The 17,216-nt window shown below is 36.2% G+C and overlaps 1 protein-coding gene across 1 annotated transcript; it reads left to right on the forward strand.

Moving 5' to 3' along the window:
• The first annotated feature begins 471 nt into the window (after nt 1–471).
• Nucleotides 472–8,384, forward strand: LOC117420966 (uncharacterized). The gene is made up of 5 exons (XM_034034782.3): nt 472–695; nt 1,208–1,369; nt 1,626–1,754; nt 6,542–6,679; nt 7,986–8,384. The coding sequence occupies exons 1-5, from the start codon at nt 693–695 to the stop codon at nt 8,073–8,075; spliced, it is 522 nt and encodes a 173-aa protein (XP_033890673.1). The 5' UTR covers nt 472–692; the 3' UTR covers nt 8,076–8,384.
• Nucleotides 8,385–17,216: the final 8,832 nt, after the last annotated feature.

A 17,216-nucleotide genomic window follows, 5' to 3' on the forward strand; every position in this document is an offset into this window, starting at 1 on the left:
ATAATAATAATAATAATAATGATCATGTGCTGACGTCTGAACAAAACAGCCTGACAAATTATGTTTTTTTTAAATTTAACGTAGTTTCTACTAACTTAAGGTTGATTGTGCGTGGTTTAGTTAATATTATTTTAAATGAAATGACACAGACCTCCTTCCTGTTACAAGAGATGTTCTTCATGTCTATTGTTTACATAAAGTAAACAGGGTGCGTTCACGGAGATCATTCTGCGCAGATTCTGTGCAAAATCAGACCAATTTAGCCAATGATCTTCTAAGAATGATCTCCGTGAACTCACCCATTGGCTAAATTGGTCAGAGTCTGCACAGAATCTGCGCAGAATGATCTCCGTGAACGCACCACACTCTCAGCAGAAGCCGCCACACATGCGCGCGGAAACCTTCTCTCGGCGGTAATTGGATCGCTTGTTGCTAAGAAACGGATAAAAGCCAAATGCAACCAAGCTACCAACTGTAAAAGCTAACCTACTAAGACTTTGATTGGACTCGGCAGCGAAACTGGAATTCCAATTGGTCGGCGTCAGTGGCAGTTATTCTTGATTAGATTCAATATACCTAGCACGGTTGTGTGTATTTATGTTTATGGTCAGTTAAATTCGTTGCTGTGTGAGTCTGCTTCACAAACCTGCAGTGTAAAGTGACACAATAATTTTTTTGGAAAAAAACTTGTAATGGTAAGTATATCAAATCAAATTGATTGTTAAATATGCTTAACCACGTGTATATTGAATTGTCTCATTTCAGAAATGTTTTAAAAGTTTATAAGTAAACTAAGATGGTGCCTTTCATTTATGTTTTTGTTTATTTTTTTGCAACCTTGAACGATGAATTCTTCTCGTCTGGTGTGCTACTTTGCACAGATTAGTAAATCTTCTTCTTTTTTTAAATTGACTACTTTATCATGACATTTTACACGTTTGGGTATGAAACAACATACAGTTTCAAGGCCAAGTATTATGGCTGACGAGTACTATAACCTTTATTATAAAATGCTATAATGCTGCATGCTGATTCGCCAATCAGTGGTTCTAACAATAGTTTGTCTTGGGGACACACAGTTTACCACATTGTCCTACGTTTAACGTAGTGCAATGATATAGTCTGCCTAAACTAAATGAAACTGGTGGACAGGAATAAATATATAATATAATATAATATAATGCCCAGTTTCAACATTTTATTATAGGCTACTAGCTACAGAAAACCTGCCTTTGGGCCTAACCAGCGGAGAAAACCAGGTACAGGTAATAAACCCGAGCTGGCTGAAGAGCAAAAGCAAGAAATCAGAGAAGCTTTTGACTTGTTTGATACAGATGGGTCTGGCACCATTGATGTTAAAGAATTGAAGGTAATGAATATTTTTTTAAACACTTGGAATTGTAATTTCAAAGTGGGGGGTGGTGGGGGGGGGGGGGGGGGGGGGTTGTGTAAAAAGCATTAATAACACTACATTCACAATCAGCATGTGTTGAAACTATGTAATTGCCATTTAACTATGCCATTAAACTTGTGATTGTGCACTATTTAGGTAGTGTAAATAGGGTAAAACATAGTTTAAACTTTAACATCAGATCAATAAACAAAATATGTTGTCTCTAACACAGGTTGCCATGCGTGCATTAGGGTTTGAACCGAAAAAAGAAGAAATAAAGAAGATGATTGCTGATGTTGATAAGGAAGGATCCGGAACAATTGATTTTAATGACTTTTTATCTATGATGACACAGAAAATGGTGAGATCATTCATAATTGTGATTGCAATGCATTTTAATATAATGTTTATAAAAGCAGATTCTTAAATGTTAAGTTGGCGTACCCTCCAGAGCTCATTTAGCATGGATAAATTAGAAGTAATCAAAGACTCTAACAGGGTTAGAAACTAACAACATTGTGGTACTAATCCTAATGACTACAGGGGTGTGCAATTTTTGAAAAGTAACTTCTTGTCCAAGGGACAAAATGCTAGAAAAATCTACTTGGCCGCCTTAAAAATCTACCAGGGTTCGCCCCAGGCCATTTTAGCCTGGAACGCTGCCCGGCTGGCTAGGTGGTGCCGCCCATCAGAAAAATTTGTGGCCGCCCAGCTGTCATTGCATTATTGCAAAGGTGTAAATTGGACTGCCAGCAGCCTCAGTCCTTCGCACTGGTGGTTTCTTTTTTTTATAGCGTTGAAACGCATTGAATGCGTCTACCCACTCCATTCATGTGGTAACGTTTCTAACCAATCACATGGTTTGGTGTGGGTGGGGTATCGTTTTAGGCACTGCAGCTCGTGGAAGGCTAAAATGACTGTTTGTTTGTTTTTTTAAATAGTGGAAGCGAGTGAAAATAACCAAACCGAAAACAACGAAGCAAATTATGAAATGCGTTTAGAAAGTGAAAAGGAACAATACGATATAGCAAACGGAAATAAGCAATCGGAGGAAGGCAGGAGGGGGAGGCCAGGGAGCCTGTGCAAAAAAAAAAAAAGAGGCATTGTTTATAGTGGGTATGATGTTATATTGGGGAGTTGGAAATGGCTTTTTCTTTTTTACAGCAATGAATTAGGTGGAATGATGTGCAAGCTCTGCCAAAAACACAAACAAAATAAATCTTAGGGGGGAGGTAAATGGAGCAGCATAGCTTGTGTAAGAATGAGAGTGGAGAGTATTGAGGATCATGCAAAATCGGAGGTACACAAGGCACAGTTACTCCAAAGTGGCAACATCCTACGGAAACATGCAATGGCTGTGACTAGCTTAAAGAGAGGCATTTATCGGAGCACTAAAATGTATGTACTAGTTGAGAATGTATTCAAAAAAATTTCTGAACTCAAAAAGTAAAAATTTGTAAGAGTGAAAGGGGAACTAAAGAAGTAGAAATTAAAAGGCTAACTTCTCAATTAAAAAAAAAAGTTGGAATATTGGAGATACAAAAGTGTTAATAAATGTACTTTAGTAAATATTTTTTATTAATTTGTTTGCTTAATTATTTAAGGTAATATATGGTACATGAGTGTAAATAGACAGTTTGTTCTGTTAAGTGTAAATGGCTGCTATGGTCTGCCACCCGGCTGTAGAGAATTCCTGGGGAGAATCCTGTCTACTTGCCCGCTCCCCGTCACACAAAACACACACAAAGAAGTAGAATATAACTTGTAGGATTTTGGTTTAATTTAACAGTGAAAGCAATCAATCGTTTAGTGATTAACGGGCGGATCTAGCCTTGTAGCTTGACTGGTTCATTAAATTCTTCAAGATACACAAAAGGTTCCCTGTGACCCAACCTCAACAAATGTATAACATACTTTAAGGAAATATTTGTTTCAATGCAGTTTGGAACACATTTGCTAGTAAATTTCAGTAACATACTAAGAGTACAACTATATTATTATTATTATTATTATTATTATTATTATTTCTTGGCAGACGCCCTTATCCAGGGCGACTTACAGTCGTAAACAAATACATTTAAAGAATCGCAGTACAAGTAATAATACAATTAAGAGCAAGATAAATACAATAACAAAATACTACAGATTAAATAACACTTGGCAGATTACAGTACTCTAAAGTACAGGATTAAATGCTGTAAAATAGGGCGAAGTAAAGCGCATTTAAGGAAGGGCGATAAGTGTCCCAGGGGAAAAACAGAGTTCTACAGGTGCTTTCTGAAAAGGTGAGTCTTGAGGAGGCGCTGGAATGTGGTCAGGGACTGGGCAGTCCTGACATCTGTAGGAAGGTCATTCCACCACTGCGGGGCGAGGGTGGAGAAGGAGCGGGCTCTGGAGGCAGGGGAGCAATACTTATAAGCAATACTTGGGAGTTATTCAAATATAAAAATAGCTTCTGCCTGTTTTTTTCCACTCTTTCTCTATAAGCTGAATTCATCTCCTGATGTACAGGTGTTTTTAGTTTGTTGCATCACAGATATGAAATCATTGACATTCCTGCTGCTTTGTGGAATTCTGATTTTTCTTGCGCTTTGTGATGGTGGTCCACTATGAAAGGTGCTATATAAAATAAATATTGATTGAAATATTGACATTCTTTCAGTTTTGTAACTGCTAAACCCCAGATTTTTAAAGGACTAGTGTGTGACCTGTCAAGTTTCTCTGCATTTTTTTTTTTTTACTGTTTCTACCAAAATGCATGCAATATTTACAGTAGGCTCCATCAAATTCTGCAAAGACAAAATTGTTTTCTTTTGTTTTTCTAGTATATACTTTTTTTTTTTTTTTTTAAAGTGTACAACATTTTACGGCTATTTCCTCATCTAACATCTTGTCCCATGATGGCTAACTGGAACATTGCTGCACCAGGGGGATCCTGGTTTCATACCCTGATGGCTTGTTTTGTTTTGGGATGGCAACATTCTTTCCCTGCACTACTCTCGCTGAAATATAAATACATAAATGAATTAATACATAAACACATTGCTATGAGATACACAGTCTGTATTTTATTTTAAAATAACACAGTACTGTACAGATAATCTCGTATAGAAGCATTTCATTTCTATCATTACAAACATAATTGTCAGTCTTCATGTTCTAATAGTTTCACAAATCAATGGATTGTGCATCTCCAATAAATAACTAATATCGCTTCTGTTTAAATCTAGCAAAGTAGTCCTTATGTGAAGTTCCTGAGTCGGAATCAGCAAGAGCTGTTGGGGTCCCTAAAATATTAGGCTTACATTTTTTCCTAAAAAATGAACACTTATACTTTTTTATTTTTATTGTTGTAAAAAAAAAAGGTACAGTAAACATTAATGCACATTCCCAGATACGTTAATTAGGTTTCTGCATCTGCCTTCCCTACATTCCGAACCCCAATAAAGTCTGTGGACAACACTGTTGACAGCGTACTTCACATAGCATATCACTGTCTCAGTAATGGACCTATCTGTAAAACTATCAGAGATAACCAACAAATATTTAGCCATTCTGGTTAACTGGGCTTGACGCTGGGTCCTCGCAATAGCGTGTATACACTCCTGTGCCTGTTTGGAATTTCTATAGGTTTTCCCCACATTTAATCCTTTTGCCTCATCCAGGTCACACATTCCTTCAAAATCTGAATACGGTCATGGATGCTTTGCAAGGGCGTGAGCTGTTCTAAAAAAACACTTTTAGCTTTAAAATCAGAGGTGTTTATGGTGTGTAGTAATTGTTACACTTTTGATGTACCTTGTTTGGCAGTCTTTGCCTTCATCAGTTTCACACAGTTATAATGATTACTTGACTTTTCATGCGCTTTCAAATCAACTATCATTTGTTGCTGGGTAGATGACCCAGTAACAAATGTGACACTGGCTTTTGTCATACTGGACACAAACCTTGCAGCACATCTTATTTTCTGAAGGCGTAGACTTACTGCATCAAATGTAAACTTTCAGTGTTATAAACTAAATCCACTTTTTAGACAACGAAACAGTATAAAAGCACAAAATAGCTCAAGCAAATAGCATTTTCCTCACATTATGTTTCTTTGAAACGGACCATATGAAATTGTTCTAATATTTTACACTAAATCTTGTAATACAAATACATTGGTAAGACATAGTTAAGCAATTATCCCTTAAATCTTTATAGTTAAATAATAGTATTTTACACTGATTTAAAGATCAACCAAATAATTGTGTTGTGTTCAAGCAATTGAGCTTTTTCAAAAAATAGTACATAATAAAACAATGTGAGGAAATGGTCGTTTTTATACTGTCTTAATGTCTAAAAAGTACATTTTGTTTATACTGAAACTTCACAGTTAAACCACGGCGATGAATAAATTAATAGCGGAAGTAATCGCACAAACAAAATTCAATGAACGCTGATGCATTTGCACATGAGGTGAAGGGAGGTTTCAGTTCTGAGCGACTGTTTTGTAAGCATTATGAATGTTTGTTCACAACTGCTACACCCTGTTAGAAAATTTACTTTTCTTGCATTTTTTAAACGCAAGCCTGTGAACGAGAGTATCTGTACACCTTTTTTTTTTTTTTTAAAAGCACTAGCCCACAGGACTACTGAGACACAGACATCGACTAGTTCTCATTCGTTTTAATTCGCCTGGGGCGAGCGTTAGTTTATAACCATTCTTCAACAGGAACCTTTCTTTGTATTCTAAATTAATAGGTGGTGTGGTATTGCTATATTATAAATTGCTCAGGATCTTTCAGCCAATCAGAGTGCACGTTTTGCTTTCTGTATTCCACAACCCATCAAAGAGAAACCCTATTCATGATGTCACCTGCTTTTAGGTCCATTCAAAAAAGTGACATCACAATCGGTCGTGTACCTCTGCCACTTAACTCTTCATTAACCTTTCCCATCTTTTTCAATGAAACTGACAATGGACTAAATAAAGGTTGGTAATGATTAGAAAACAAATATAGCTGGATTTTTTACTTCTATATTAATAATGGAGTACAAGCCCACACTGTATATAAATGTATATTTAGGCCATAACTTTGAAGTATAAAATGTATGATTTTATAGTGACTTAATGTACTTGTTTAAAGCATACTTTTGTTTTATCAGAGTGAAAAGGACACCAAGGAAGAAATTTTAAAAGCCTTTAGATTGTTTGATGATGATGGAACTGGCAAAATATCTTTCAAGAACCTTAAGAGAGTAGCTAAAGAACTTGGTGAAAATCTGACTGATGAAGAACTCCAGGTAAGCAGCTTAATTTCAATGTTTAAATTCTGAATTGCTTCCTTTGATGTTCACTAAAAAAAAAAAGACATGTAATTGATTGAAACGTGTCCTACTTTTGTGCTGTGGGAACTGTGCAAATATGTCCACTAGGAGTATTTTACATAAGCTTCCAATTAGGAGTCTGTCGGTTATAATCCCCGTTTTGAACTGAAACATGGTCACCAATTGGTTATTGTAAAGATCTGTCACTATCTGTCTGTACAGAAAGCACGGGGGAGGGTTTATGTTTGAAGCCATTATAAAAAGTCTTTTAGCTGATTTGCTGCCGCACTTGCACCAGCCAGGCCGTGCTCAGAATAACCTCTACATAAACATCTTCAATATCCAAAGTGGCTAGGCTGTAAAAGGTAATCAGGTAAGCCTTGCTTATCTTTTAGATAGTTATGTTTCTGTAAAAAAATGATAAAGGAAATAAAAAAATTAAATACAGTTATTACATTGGATGGAGATTTTAGTGTGACTGTTTATCTGCCTTAAGTTTTTTACTGTGTCATTTTAGATGCAAGATGCATGAATATGTTTTGGCAACATATTAGGAATAGGCCTAAGACACAACTAAATTGCATCAACTGAGACGGTCAAGAAAACTTTAAACGCATAAAACATTATTGTAATGTTGTTGGTGCTTCTGATGCTAATTACATGTGAATGAAATAAACCCTATGTGCTCTAATTGTCTGAAATGACCTTGAGAGTTATACAATATATATAATATATTGTCCAAATCTACTGCTAACATTTTTTAGAACCTACAGCCTGTTTAACATGCAGAAATTGTTTCAATATGTAAAAGGGTGCACATTGTAGTATTATGATTACAGTAATGCAGGCATTTATGTATGATGTGTAGCAACCCCACAGTGGAAATACCTCATGCAATGTTTTATTATCATCTGTCGACATAAAATGATCGGATACAATTTAAGTGAGACGAAAAGATTCCATTCCCTCCCTTTGCTAATCTGTACTCCAATGAGAGACCTGATATTCGTGGTGCTGTGGGTGCTACACATGAACGGTACTGAATCCGATCACCCCACAAATTCAGGATGCTTAGTACATGAATGCTAAGTTTAGATACAAGTTTTATTCTGTAAACCAGTCAAGCACAGTAAGTTTCCAGAATACCTAGTTATGAGAAAACCCAGCCAATTTCTTTTTCGTGATATTCGTGATATGGGTGATATTTATCAGGCATGAAGAAAACGGTAATCATTTTTAGTCCCACAATTAGTTGAGTTACCTTATATATTTTTATTAACAGGAAATGATTGATGAAGCTGACCGGGATGGAGATGGTGAGATAAATGAGCAAGAGTTTTTAAGAATCATGAAGAAAACAAGTCTGTATTGAAAATAAATTGTTTAACAGCAGAGGATTTTTGTATTTCGTTTTCTACAGTGGTATTGTATATTTCAAGAAGTAGGATGTTATGCACCGATATATGTATAACATACTGTAAGTAAGCAGTTTGTAGTTTAACTTGTGTCATAGCAGTTTGTGCCTATTATAACTTGCACTGTGGTTTTTGTTTTTGACATGTTTGTTTCCTCCATATGGAAATTTCCATATTTCTCTTAATACCAAAATATGTATGATATTGGATGATGCACTGAAACCACATTTTGCAACTATTTAAAAATTAAATGTTTTATTGCAGAATATGCATGCTTTTAATTATTTATTCCAGGTTTATACAATTATTGACTCCAGTTGAGTATAAACAAGGAGACATTTATTAGGGTGGCTCTGATATATTTGCTTTATTGATTCTCTCAATTGTACCTGTGCTGTTATATTGATTTATGGTACATACTTTACTGGAACTGCCTTTTTAAGAGTTTCAGTATGGAGGTGGTTCAATGTGCTGAAGGGGGTTTTATTGTGGGGGTCTTGACCTTTCGCTTCCCGCCCCTGATTTATACTGTGAATCCCTTAAGCATGATGAACATGTAATAAAAGTAATACCTTGCTAAAGTACCAATTCTAGGCTGCCAGCCTACCTAGTTATAAGCAGTTTCCTCTTTATTTTTGTTTTGCTGCTTGCCTCCATCTTCTCTCTTCTGTGACGTTTGAGGTCCAAACCTTCCTATTGTAGACTTTGGTAAACAATTTTTTCACTTTTGTCTGTTTATTTCTCTATGAGTCTGGCCACAAAGTTTAGGACAGAACAGATTGTCCATAAAAGCTTGGTACCAGACACATGCATGATTTGTATATTTGGTATTGTACAACATAGTTTAAACATACTTCCTTTTCCATACAATGTACTTGTTACAACAGAATGTCCATCCCTTTTTCATTCTGTTCGCAATGATAACAGGGTGGGTCTATTTCAAAGGGTTAGCAACAATAGAAGTGCTTTGGATTTATGTGGATGAAATGTAAAAACAAATAATGTGAAGTAAATATCTGACCAGTAAGGTAATTCCCTATATTATTATTATTATTATTATTATTATTATTATTATTTATTTAAGTGAAGCTTTTCTAAGTAAAAAATTATTTAACAAATTAGTCCTGTGATGTACTGTATGTAATCAAATGTTTCAGTAACACCTGTAAGGAGAGTCAGAGTATTGTCTATAGTGAGCACTAAAGATGCTAAATTCAATGTGAAATCTTCCTTGAGGTAATCAGAAGGGATATAAGGTGGTGTTCAAATCGAATCAGAAACCGTAATCAAAATGTTAATAGTTAAATATGACAGGTATTGTTGTGCTTAATTGGCATAACACAACTACACATTTGTCATTTTGTTTTGAAATAACTTATTATATATAGTTTTGTGTAGTAATCCTTTGTCTAACAGATATCGATTCAGGAACCACTCGTGTCCATAGAGTTCTATTTTAAATGAGTATGAGGTTGAACATCCAATTGCTATAAAGAAATTCACCACTAGAGGGTATTTAATATAGTTGAGCTACTTGAGGTTACCGATGCAGTATTAAGATGTAGGTGGAAGTGAGAGTATGTCTAAAGGATGAGTAAGTTAAATATACTTTTTCAGCGTTAGTAGAAACCACTTGTTGCAAACTTTTAATTTCTGACACGTTCTCAAGTATTACAAGCTAAAGCAAGTTCCTTGACAAATAGGAAAGATGCAGAGTTATTTAGAGAATGTTTAATGAGTTCTTAGTATGAGAACTAACCTTCATGAAACAAAAAAAAACAGTGTACTCATATTCATAATTACAGATCATTAAAGTCTGGTTTTGAGAGAAATAACAAATAGTTACATGTAAAAAAATAAAAGATATGAAACATGTCTGCTGAATCCAAGAAAGAATTGTGGGTTATGAGCAAAATTGAAATTGTTAGACAGTTGGATTAATAAAATCCTTTGGGAAAGGTTCTGATGCTAGGTCCTGCAATTTCTAGCGGATTAAGTTATTTTTCATTTCATGCATTATTGTTTATTTAGGCAAAGTTTCTGTGTTTAACACAGTATGCATGACATTATTACATTGTATGTACGTAGATAATACATTATTATATGAACTAACCAAGAAGCATATATAAAACAACCAGACACACTTGAAATACTGTAAGGGAGGGAGTAAATTCAGTTAATTCCAGATTTAAGTATACGTTTTTTTTTGTTAGGTAAGATTTCTCTTTAGTCAGCATGGTTTTAGGAAAGGGGGATCGTGTCTAACTAACCTGCTTGATTTTTTTGAGGTGCAACATCGACAATGGATAATTGCAAAGCACATGACATGGTTTATTTAGATTTCCAGAAAGCTTTTGACAAAGTCCCATATAAAAGGTTAATTCTCAAACTGAATGCAGTAGGGATTCAAGGAAATGCATACACATGGATTAGGACGTGGTTACCATGTAGAAAACAAAAAGCACTGATTAGAGGAGAAACCTCAAAATGGAGTGAGGTAACCAGTGGAGTACCATAGGGATCAGTATTAGGTCTTCTGCTTTTCCTAATCTACATTCATGACTTAGATTCTGGTATAGTAACCAAACTTGTTCAATTTGCAGACGACACAAAAATAGGAGGAGTGGCAAACACCGTTGCAGCAGCAAAGGTAATTCAAAATGATCTAGACAACATTCAGAACTGGACAGAATCTATGAATTTAAATCAAGGGAAATAATGTTAAAACTTTACAATGCATTAGTAAGACCTCATCTAGAATATTGTGTTCAGTTCTGGTCACCACGCTACAAAAAGGATATTGCTGCTCTAGAAAGAGTGCAAAGAAGAGCGACCAGACCAGTCTTGAACAAAGAAGACTATGCAGTGATCTGATTCAAGCATTCAAATTTCTAAAAGGTATTGACAATGTTGACCCAAGGGACTTTTTTTGACCTGAACAAAGAAACAAGGACCAGGCGTCACAAATGGAAATAAGATAAAGGGACATTCAGAACAGAAAATAGGAGGCACCTTTTTACACAGAGAATTGTGGGAGTGTCTGGACTAACTTCCCCAGTAATGTTGTTGAAGCTGACACCCTGGGATCCTTCAAGAAACTGCTTGATGAGATTCTAGGATCAATAAGCTACTAACCACCAAACAAGCAAGATGGGCTGAATGGCCTCCTCTCGTTTGTAAACTTTCTTATGTTCTTATGTAAACAACAGGACCAGGGCTTTATTTCACTAATCTAAGGGCATGGTAATATAAGGGGTAACCCAACAAATTAGAAACTTTTATTGGATATGAAAATCTGAAATGTGCCTTCTTAAAGACTTTTACCAGAAAACCCTATGCAGATGCCACAAACATTATTCTGAAGACTTGGTATCTAAAATCTTAGAGAAAGTGGTAGGTAACCAATTAAATTCCTTTTTCGCAGCCCATGACATATGTGACAAATTCCAGTCGGGTTTCCGCCTGGGACACAGTACTGAAACTGCTCTAGTAAGAGTGGTGAAAGATGTCCTTATATCTGTGGACACGGGTTCGCCTACAGTCTTTGTTCTTTTAGATCTAAGTGCAGCTTTTGACACCATTGACCATGCCACCCTGATTGACCGTCTCAAGCTTCTTGTGAGATTGTCAGGCACTGTCTTGTCCTGGTTTAAATCATATCTCTTAAATAGGCAACAATATGTTAAAATTGGGGACGACATCTCCTTAATATCTGAGGTTACTTGTGGCGTTCCTCAGGGTTCTGTTCTTGGGCCAGTTTTATTTTCATTATATATGCTGCCCTTGGGTGACATTGTCCGTAGACATGGGGTCAACTTTCACTGCTATGCTGATGACACCCAGCTCTATCTGTATAAAACCAGGTGGTGTCTCTTCTATAAAAACAGATAAAACAAAGTTAATGATTTTGGGATCAAAATATTAAATACAAAACATTGATCTGTCTGCCTTCACGGAGGATAGTCTCCCATACTCTCAGAAAACTGAAATGAGGAATCTGGGTGTAATTTTTGACCCTGACTTCTCCTTTGAGCCACATATTCGGAGAGAGACTATTCGGAGAGACTGATGCATGCCTTCATATCTTCTAGGATTGATTACTGCAATGCCCTCTTCTCTGGTATTCCAAACTGTGTTCTGTCACGATTGCAGCTTGTACAAAATGCTGCAGCCAGGGTGCTAACCAAAACAAAAAAAGTGAGCACATTACCCCAGTGTTAGCAGCCCTCCACTGGCTCTCAGTGCTGTCCAGGATTGACTTTAAGGTCCTTCTTAATGCCTATAAAGCCCTAAATAGTTTGGCTCCAGCCTATTTGAAGAATCTTTTAGTCCCATATGCCCCTGTCCAGCCACTCCGATCCCAAGATGCAGGGCTGCTAACTGTCCCAAGGATTTTAAAGCAAAGGACAGGTGGAAGAGCTTTCAGTCACAGGGCACCTGAACTCTGGAATGCTCTACCATGCAGAGTTAGAGATGCACCTACATTGGCAATTTTTAAAAATAAATTTAAAACATACTTTTATAATAGGGCTTTTATATCTTTATAATATTTCTTGTTTATATAGTTTTATTACTATGTATTAAGTGTTGTTTTCTTTTGCTGTTTTTATTGTACTAAATGTACTTCCGAATGTCCTTTTTCTTGTTAAAAGTGCCTTGGGATGGCTTGCCATGAAAGGAGCTTTATAAAAAAAATTTGATTTGATTTGATAACATTTAAAATACTGTCAACAACAAAAAGTAACTTGTGTAATAATGAACTCCTCTATAAAATATTTTTGTTTTAAATCATTGTGAGCAAAAAACAAATGTATTATCTCCAAGGTTAAACTTTTCAATGCACTTTCTTTACATTTCTAATACAAATTGTTTTCATTGCCCCTTAGCTCTGGCACCATGCACTGAACTATAGATATTTTTTTAAATTTTATTTCTCCACAAACTTAATTCATGTTATAAAAATGACTGGTAAGTGAACAAAAAACAAGGTATTTATATGTTAATACAGTATGTATGTGTAGGGTGTCTCTTATTGTATAAGGCATGTCATCTCATGTAGTTTGGGCGAGAGGGCCGTGAAGTGAAGCTGGCTGCGCAACTGCGAAATGGCATCTCTTATACAACAAGACACGCTACATAGGACGTATAAATCACACAAATGATGGCTGTAGCTTTAAAACAAAACATATTTGGATTTATATAAAACAACTTTCATAACTTGATTACTGATATGTGCTTTATACATTTGAAAAGAGGTATGTTGTGTCTTGAAAGGTCAGCAAGTTAGTATTAGACCCTAGTAGAGTATCAGGCTTAACCAGGTTTTACTTGTGGTTCAGACCCTCATCCATCATTTTTAAAAGTGTTAGATGTTGATGGATGACAAGATAACAAGAATAAACCTGAATATCTGTTTACCAACATCCAAGCAATGTGTGGTACTTTTACCTTAAAAAAAATCTACATATTTCATACCAACTCGCCAGCATAAGAAACGTGTATATACCGCATTTTAGACTTTTAGATGTACATCACTAGAAGCATGTGCGCCAGAGCCAGGGGGGCCGTGGCCGCTCCACTTTTTGACAAAAGAAACATGCACAGCGGGGGTAAAAGGTGGTTGTATAGCACACAATGTTTAGTTGTGGTTATACTCTGCATATACTTTTAGTTTGTGAAATGTTTCTTCGAAATAAAAGTGCATTCTCAAAATAATATTTTAATTTATTCCTGAAAACCGTTGCAACCCTCACACCCGCGACCATTTCAGAGATTATCTGTTTCTGATGGCATTTGCATATAGCCACTGCACAAAATCACAAAATGTCATCTTCAAATATTTATTTTTTACACCATGACATTTGTTTTAAAAAGTAGTTTTGCTTATAAATCCTATGATGAGGTAAGTTTAAGAATAACCGTCTTTTTTATGTTGCTACATTTTAAAGTACTGGTACCTAAGTTGTGTAGAACATTTATCCAGATAGCACAGCACAGTTATACAAATAAAACAAATAATAAATACTGTATATAAATAATTATTACTTGAATTTTTCATTTATATTGATCAGGATTAATGATGATGGAGCAGTCTCAAATAAAGACTGAGGTCATAAAAGTTACTTTAATTAGTTACAAGTTCAGCTAAACATTTTCAGCTCTGAAAAGTAATATGATAGTGATCATGCATATTCTTTTTAGTGACACAACGTCTGTATCACAATTGTGACTCATCAAGTTAAGAGCTAGCCATTAAAGACATCAGGTATGGACTTTCTAGTTCCTGCCATGCATTTGTGTAGGTGTTTTATTACCAGAAATCACTACCCCTACACAATGCATCATTTGACTTTAAACAGCCAGAAATGACTAGGATGAAAGCTGGATGAATTTTAACTTTTACATTTTGACACAATTGTTACATACATTTTACAAAGGAAATCACAGATCCAAGTAATCACCATGTTGTTTGTTTGCATAATGTAGACTAGCTTACATGTTGGTGTACCAACCTTCTAACAATCTCAAGTTAGGTTGATAGGTGGATCACATTCAAATCTGGTTTTGCAGATCCCAATTAGCGCTAATCTTGGGCTACTTAATGTTACTGTAAAGGTAGTCAAATTAGAGCTAATTGGAGACTGTGGAACCAGCTAATATAAAGTACTGGCATATGGAACATTTTTTCATGTACAATAGAGTGGGTTGTTGCATACTAGACGTTTACTTTTGAGTCTTGGTACAAGTTGCATAAACATTGTATATTTCTTTCTTACAAAAATATTTGGGCATTTCAGGGTTAAAAATGTAACTGCATTCAGAGCTTACCTCTTTACTGTGAGTAAAATTAGCCCAGAAGGCTTCAGAGAAACCTTTTTAAGCAATTTCTTGTTTTTCCACAGTTAATCCTAACATAGAAATTACCTAAAACTCCATGACTAACAGTTCTGCACTTTTTACTGCATACAATACAGTAGGTGTTCAAAATAACATCTGTATGCTCACCACTTTAGTGACCTCACTCTGTAAGTTCAACTGTTAATTGTTGGTTCTTGCATGAGTCAATTTTTTTATTTAAATGAAGCTTGTGTCACTGGAGTATTGATAACCGTTTTGTGACATCGTATAAGGCAAGGTACATGTTCTGGAAAATCTGAAACAGCAGCATAGAAAAAAGTGCGTCACAGACCGGAAAGTGCTAATGTATATATTTCATACTGAGAAACGGAATAACAAAGCATATTTGGATTACATCCTAAACTGGTATACTGTATCTGCATAAACATTTAGAGATTTGTGTAATAATAATAATAACCATATGCCAGGAAAATGTACTATTAAATAAGTACACTATTAAGGGTTGCCATTGATAATTTAGTAATATATATTATTATTATTATTTATTTCTTAGCAGATGCCCTTATCCAGGGCGACTTACAATTGTTACAAGATATCACATTATTTTTTACATACAATTACCCATTTATACAGTTGGGTTTTTACTGGAGCAATCTAGGTAAAGTACCTTGCTCAAGGGTACAGCAGCAGTGTCCCCTACCAGGGATTGAACCCTCAACCCTCCGGTCAAGAGTCCAGAGCCCTAACCACTACTCCACACTGCTATATATATACAGTGCCTATAGAAAGTCTACACCCCCTTTCAAAATGTTCACCTTTTGTTGCCTTATAGCCTGGAATTAAAATGCATTAAAATCCTTTTTTTTTTTTCTTTTTCATTTATCTATACATCCTACCCCACAACTTCCAAGTGAAAAAAATATTCTAGAAATTTGTAAAAAAAATTAATTAAAAATAAAAACTGAAACAGCTTGGTTGGATAAGTGTCCACCCCCTTGTAATAGCAATCCTAAATTAGCTCAGGTGTAACCAATCGCCTTCAAAATCACACACCAAGTTAAGTGGCCTCCACCTGTGTTAAATTGTAGTGATTCACATGATTTCAGGATAAATTCAGCAGTTCCTGTAGGTTCCCTCTGCTGTGTAGTGCATTTCAAAGCAAAGACTCAACCATGAGCACCAAGGCGCTTTCAAAAGAACTCAGGGACAAAGTTGTTGAAAGGTACAGATCAGGGGATGGGGGATAGAAAAATATCAAAGGCCTTGAATATCCCTTGGAGCACAGTCAAGACGATTATTAAGAAGCAGAAGATGTATGGCACCACCAAGACCCTGCCTAGATCAGGCCGTCCCTCCAAACTGGATGACCGAGCAAGAAGGAGACTGATCAGAGAGGCTACAAAGAGGCCAATGGCAACTTTGCAAGAGCTACAGGCTTTTATGGCCAAGACTGGTCAAAGTGTGCATGTGACAGCAATATTCCAAGCACTCCACAAATCTGGCCTGTATGGTAGGGTGGCAAGAAGGAAGCCATTACTCAAGAAAGCCCACCTTGGATCCCATTTGAAGTATGCAAAAAAACACTCTGGAGATTCTGTATACATGTGGCAAAACGTTTTGTGGTCTTACGAAACTAAAATGGAACTTTTTGGCCTAAATGCAAAGCGTTATGTTTGGCGCAAACCCAACACAGCGCATCACCCAGAGAACACCATCCCTACTGTGAAGCATGGTGGTGACAGCATCATGTTATGGCGATGTTTCTCATCGGCAGGGACTGGGGCACTTGTCAGGATAGAAGGGAAAATGAATGGAGCAAAGTACAGAGAAGTCCTTGAGGAAAACCTGCTGCTCTCTGCAAGAATGCTGAAACTGGGACGGAAGTTCACCTTTCAGCATGACAACGACCCAAAGCACACAGCCAAAGCTACACTGGAGTGGCTAAGGAACAAAAAGGTAAATGTCCTTGAGTGGCCCAGTCAGAGCCCTGACCTAAATCCAATCAAAGATTTGTGGCATGACTTGAAGATTGCTGTCCATCAACGCTCTCCAAGGAACTTGACAGAGCTTGAACAGTTTTGTAAAGAAGAATGGTCAAATATTGCCAAATCTAGGTGTGCAAAGTTGGTAGAGACCTATCCCAACAGACTCACAGCTGTAATTGCTGCCAAAAGTGCATCCACCAAGTATTAACTCAGGGGGGTGGAGACTTATCCAATTATGATCTTTCAGTTTTTTAT

The sequence above is a fragment of the Acipenser ruthenus genome, chromosome 1 (assembly GCF_902713425.1).
Source record: "Acipenser ruthenus chromosome 1, fAciRut3.2 maternal haplotype, whole genome shotgun sequence".
Classification (NCBI taxonomy): Eukaryota; Metazoa; Chordata; class Actinopteri; order Acipenseriformes; family Acipenseridae; genus Acipenser; species Acipenser ruthenus.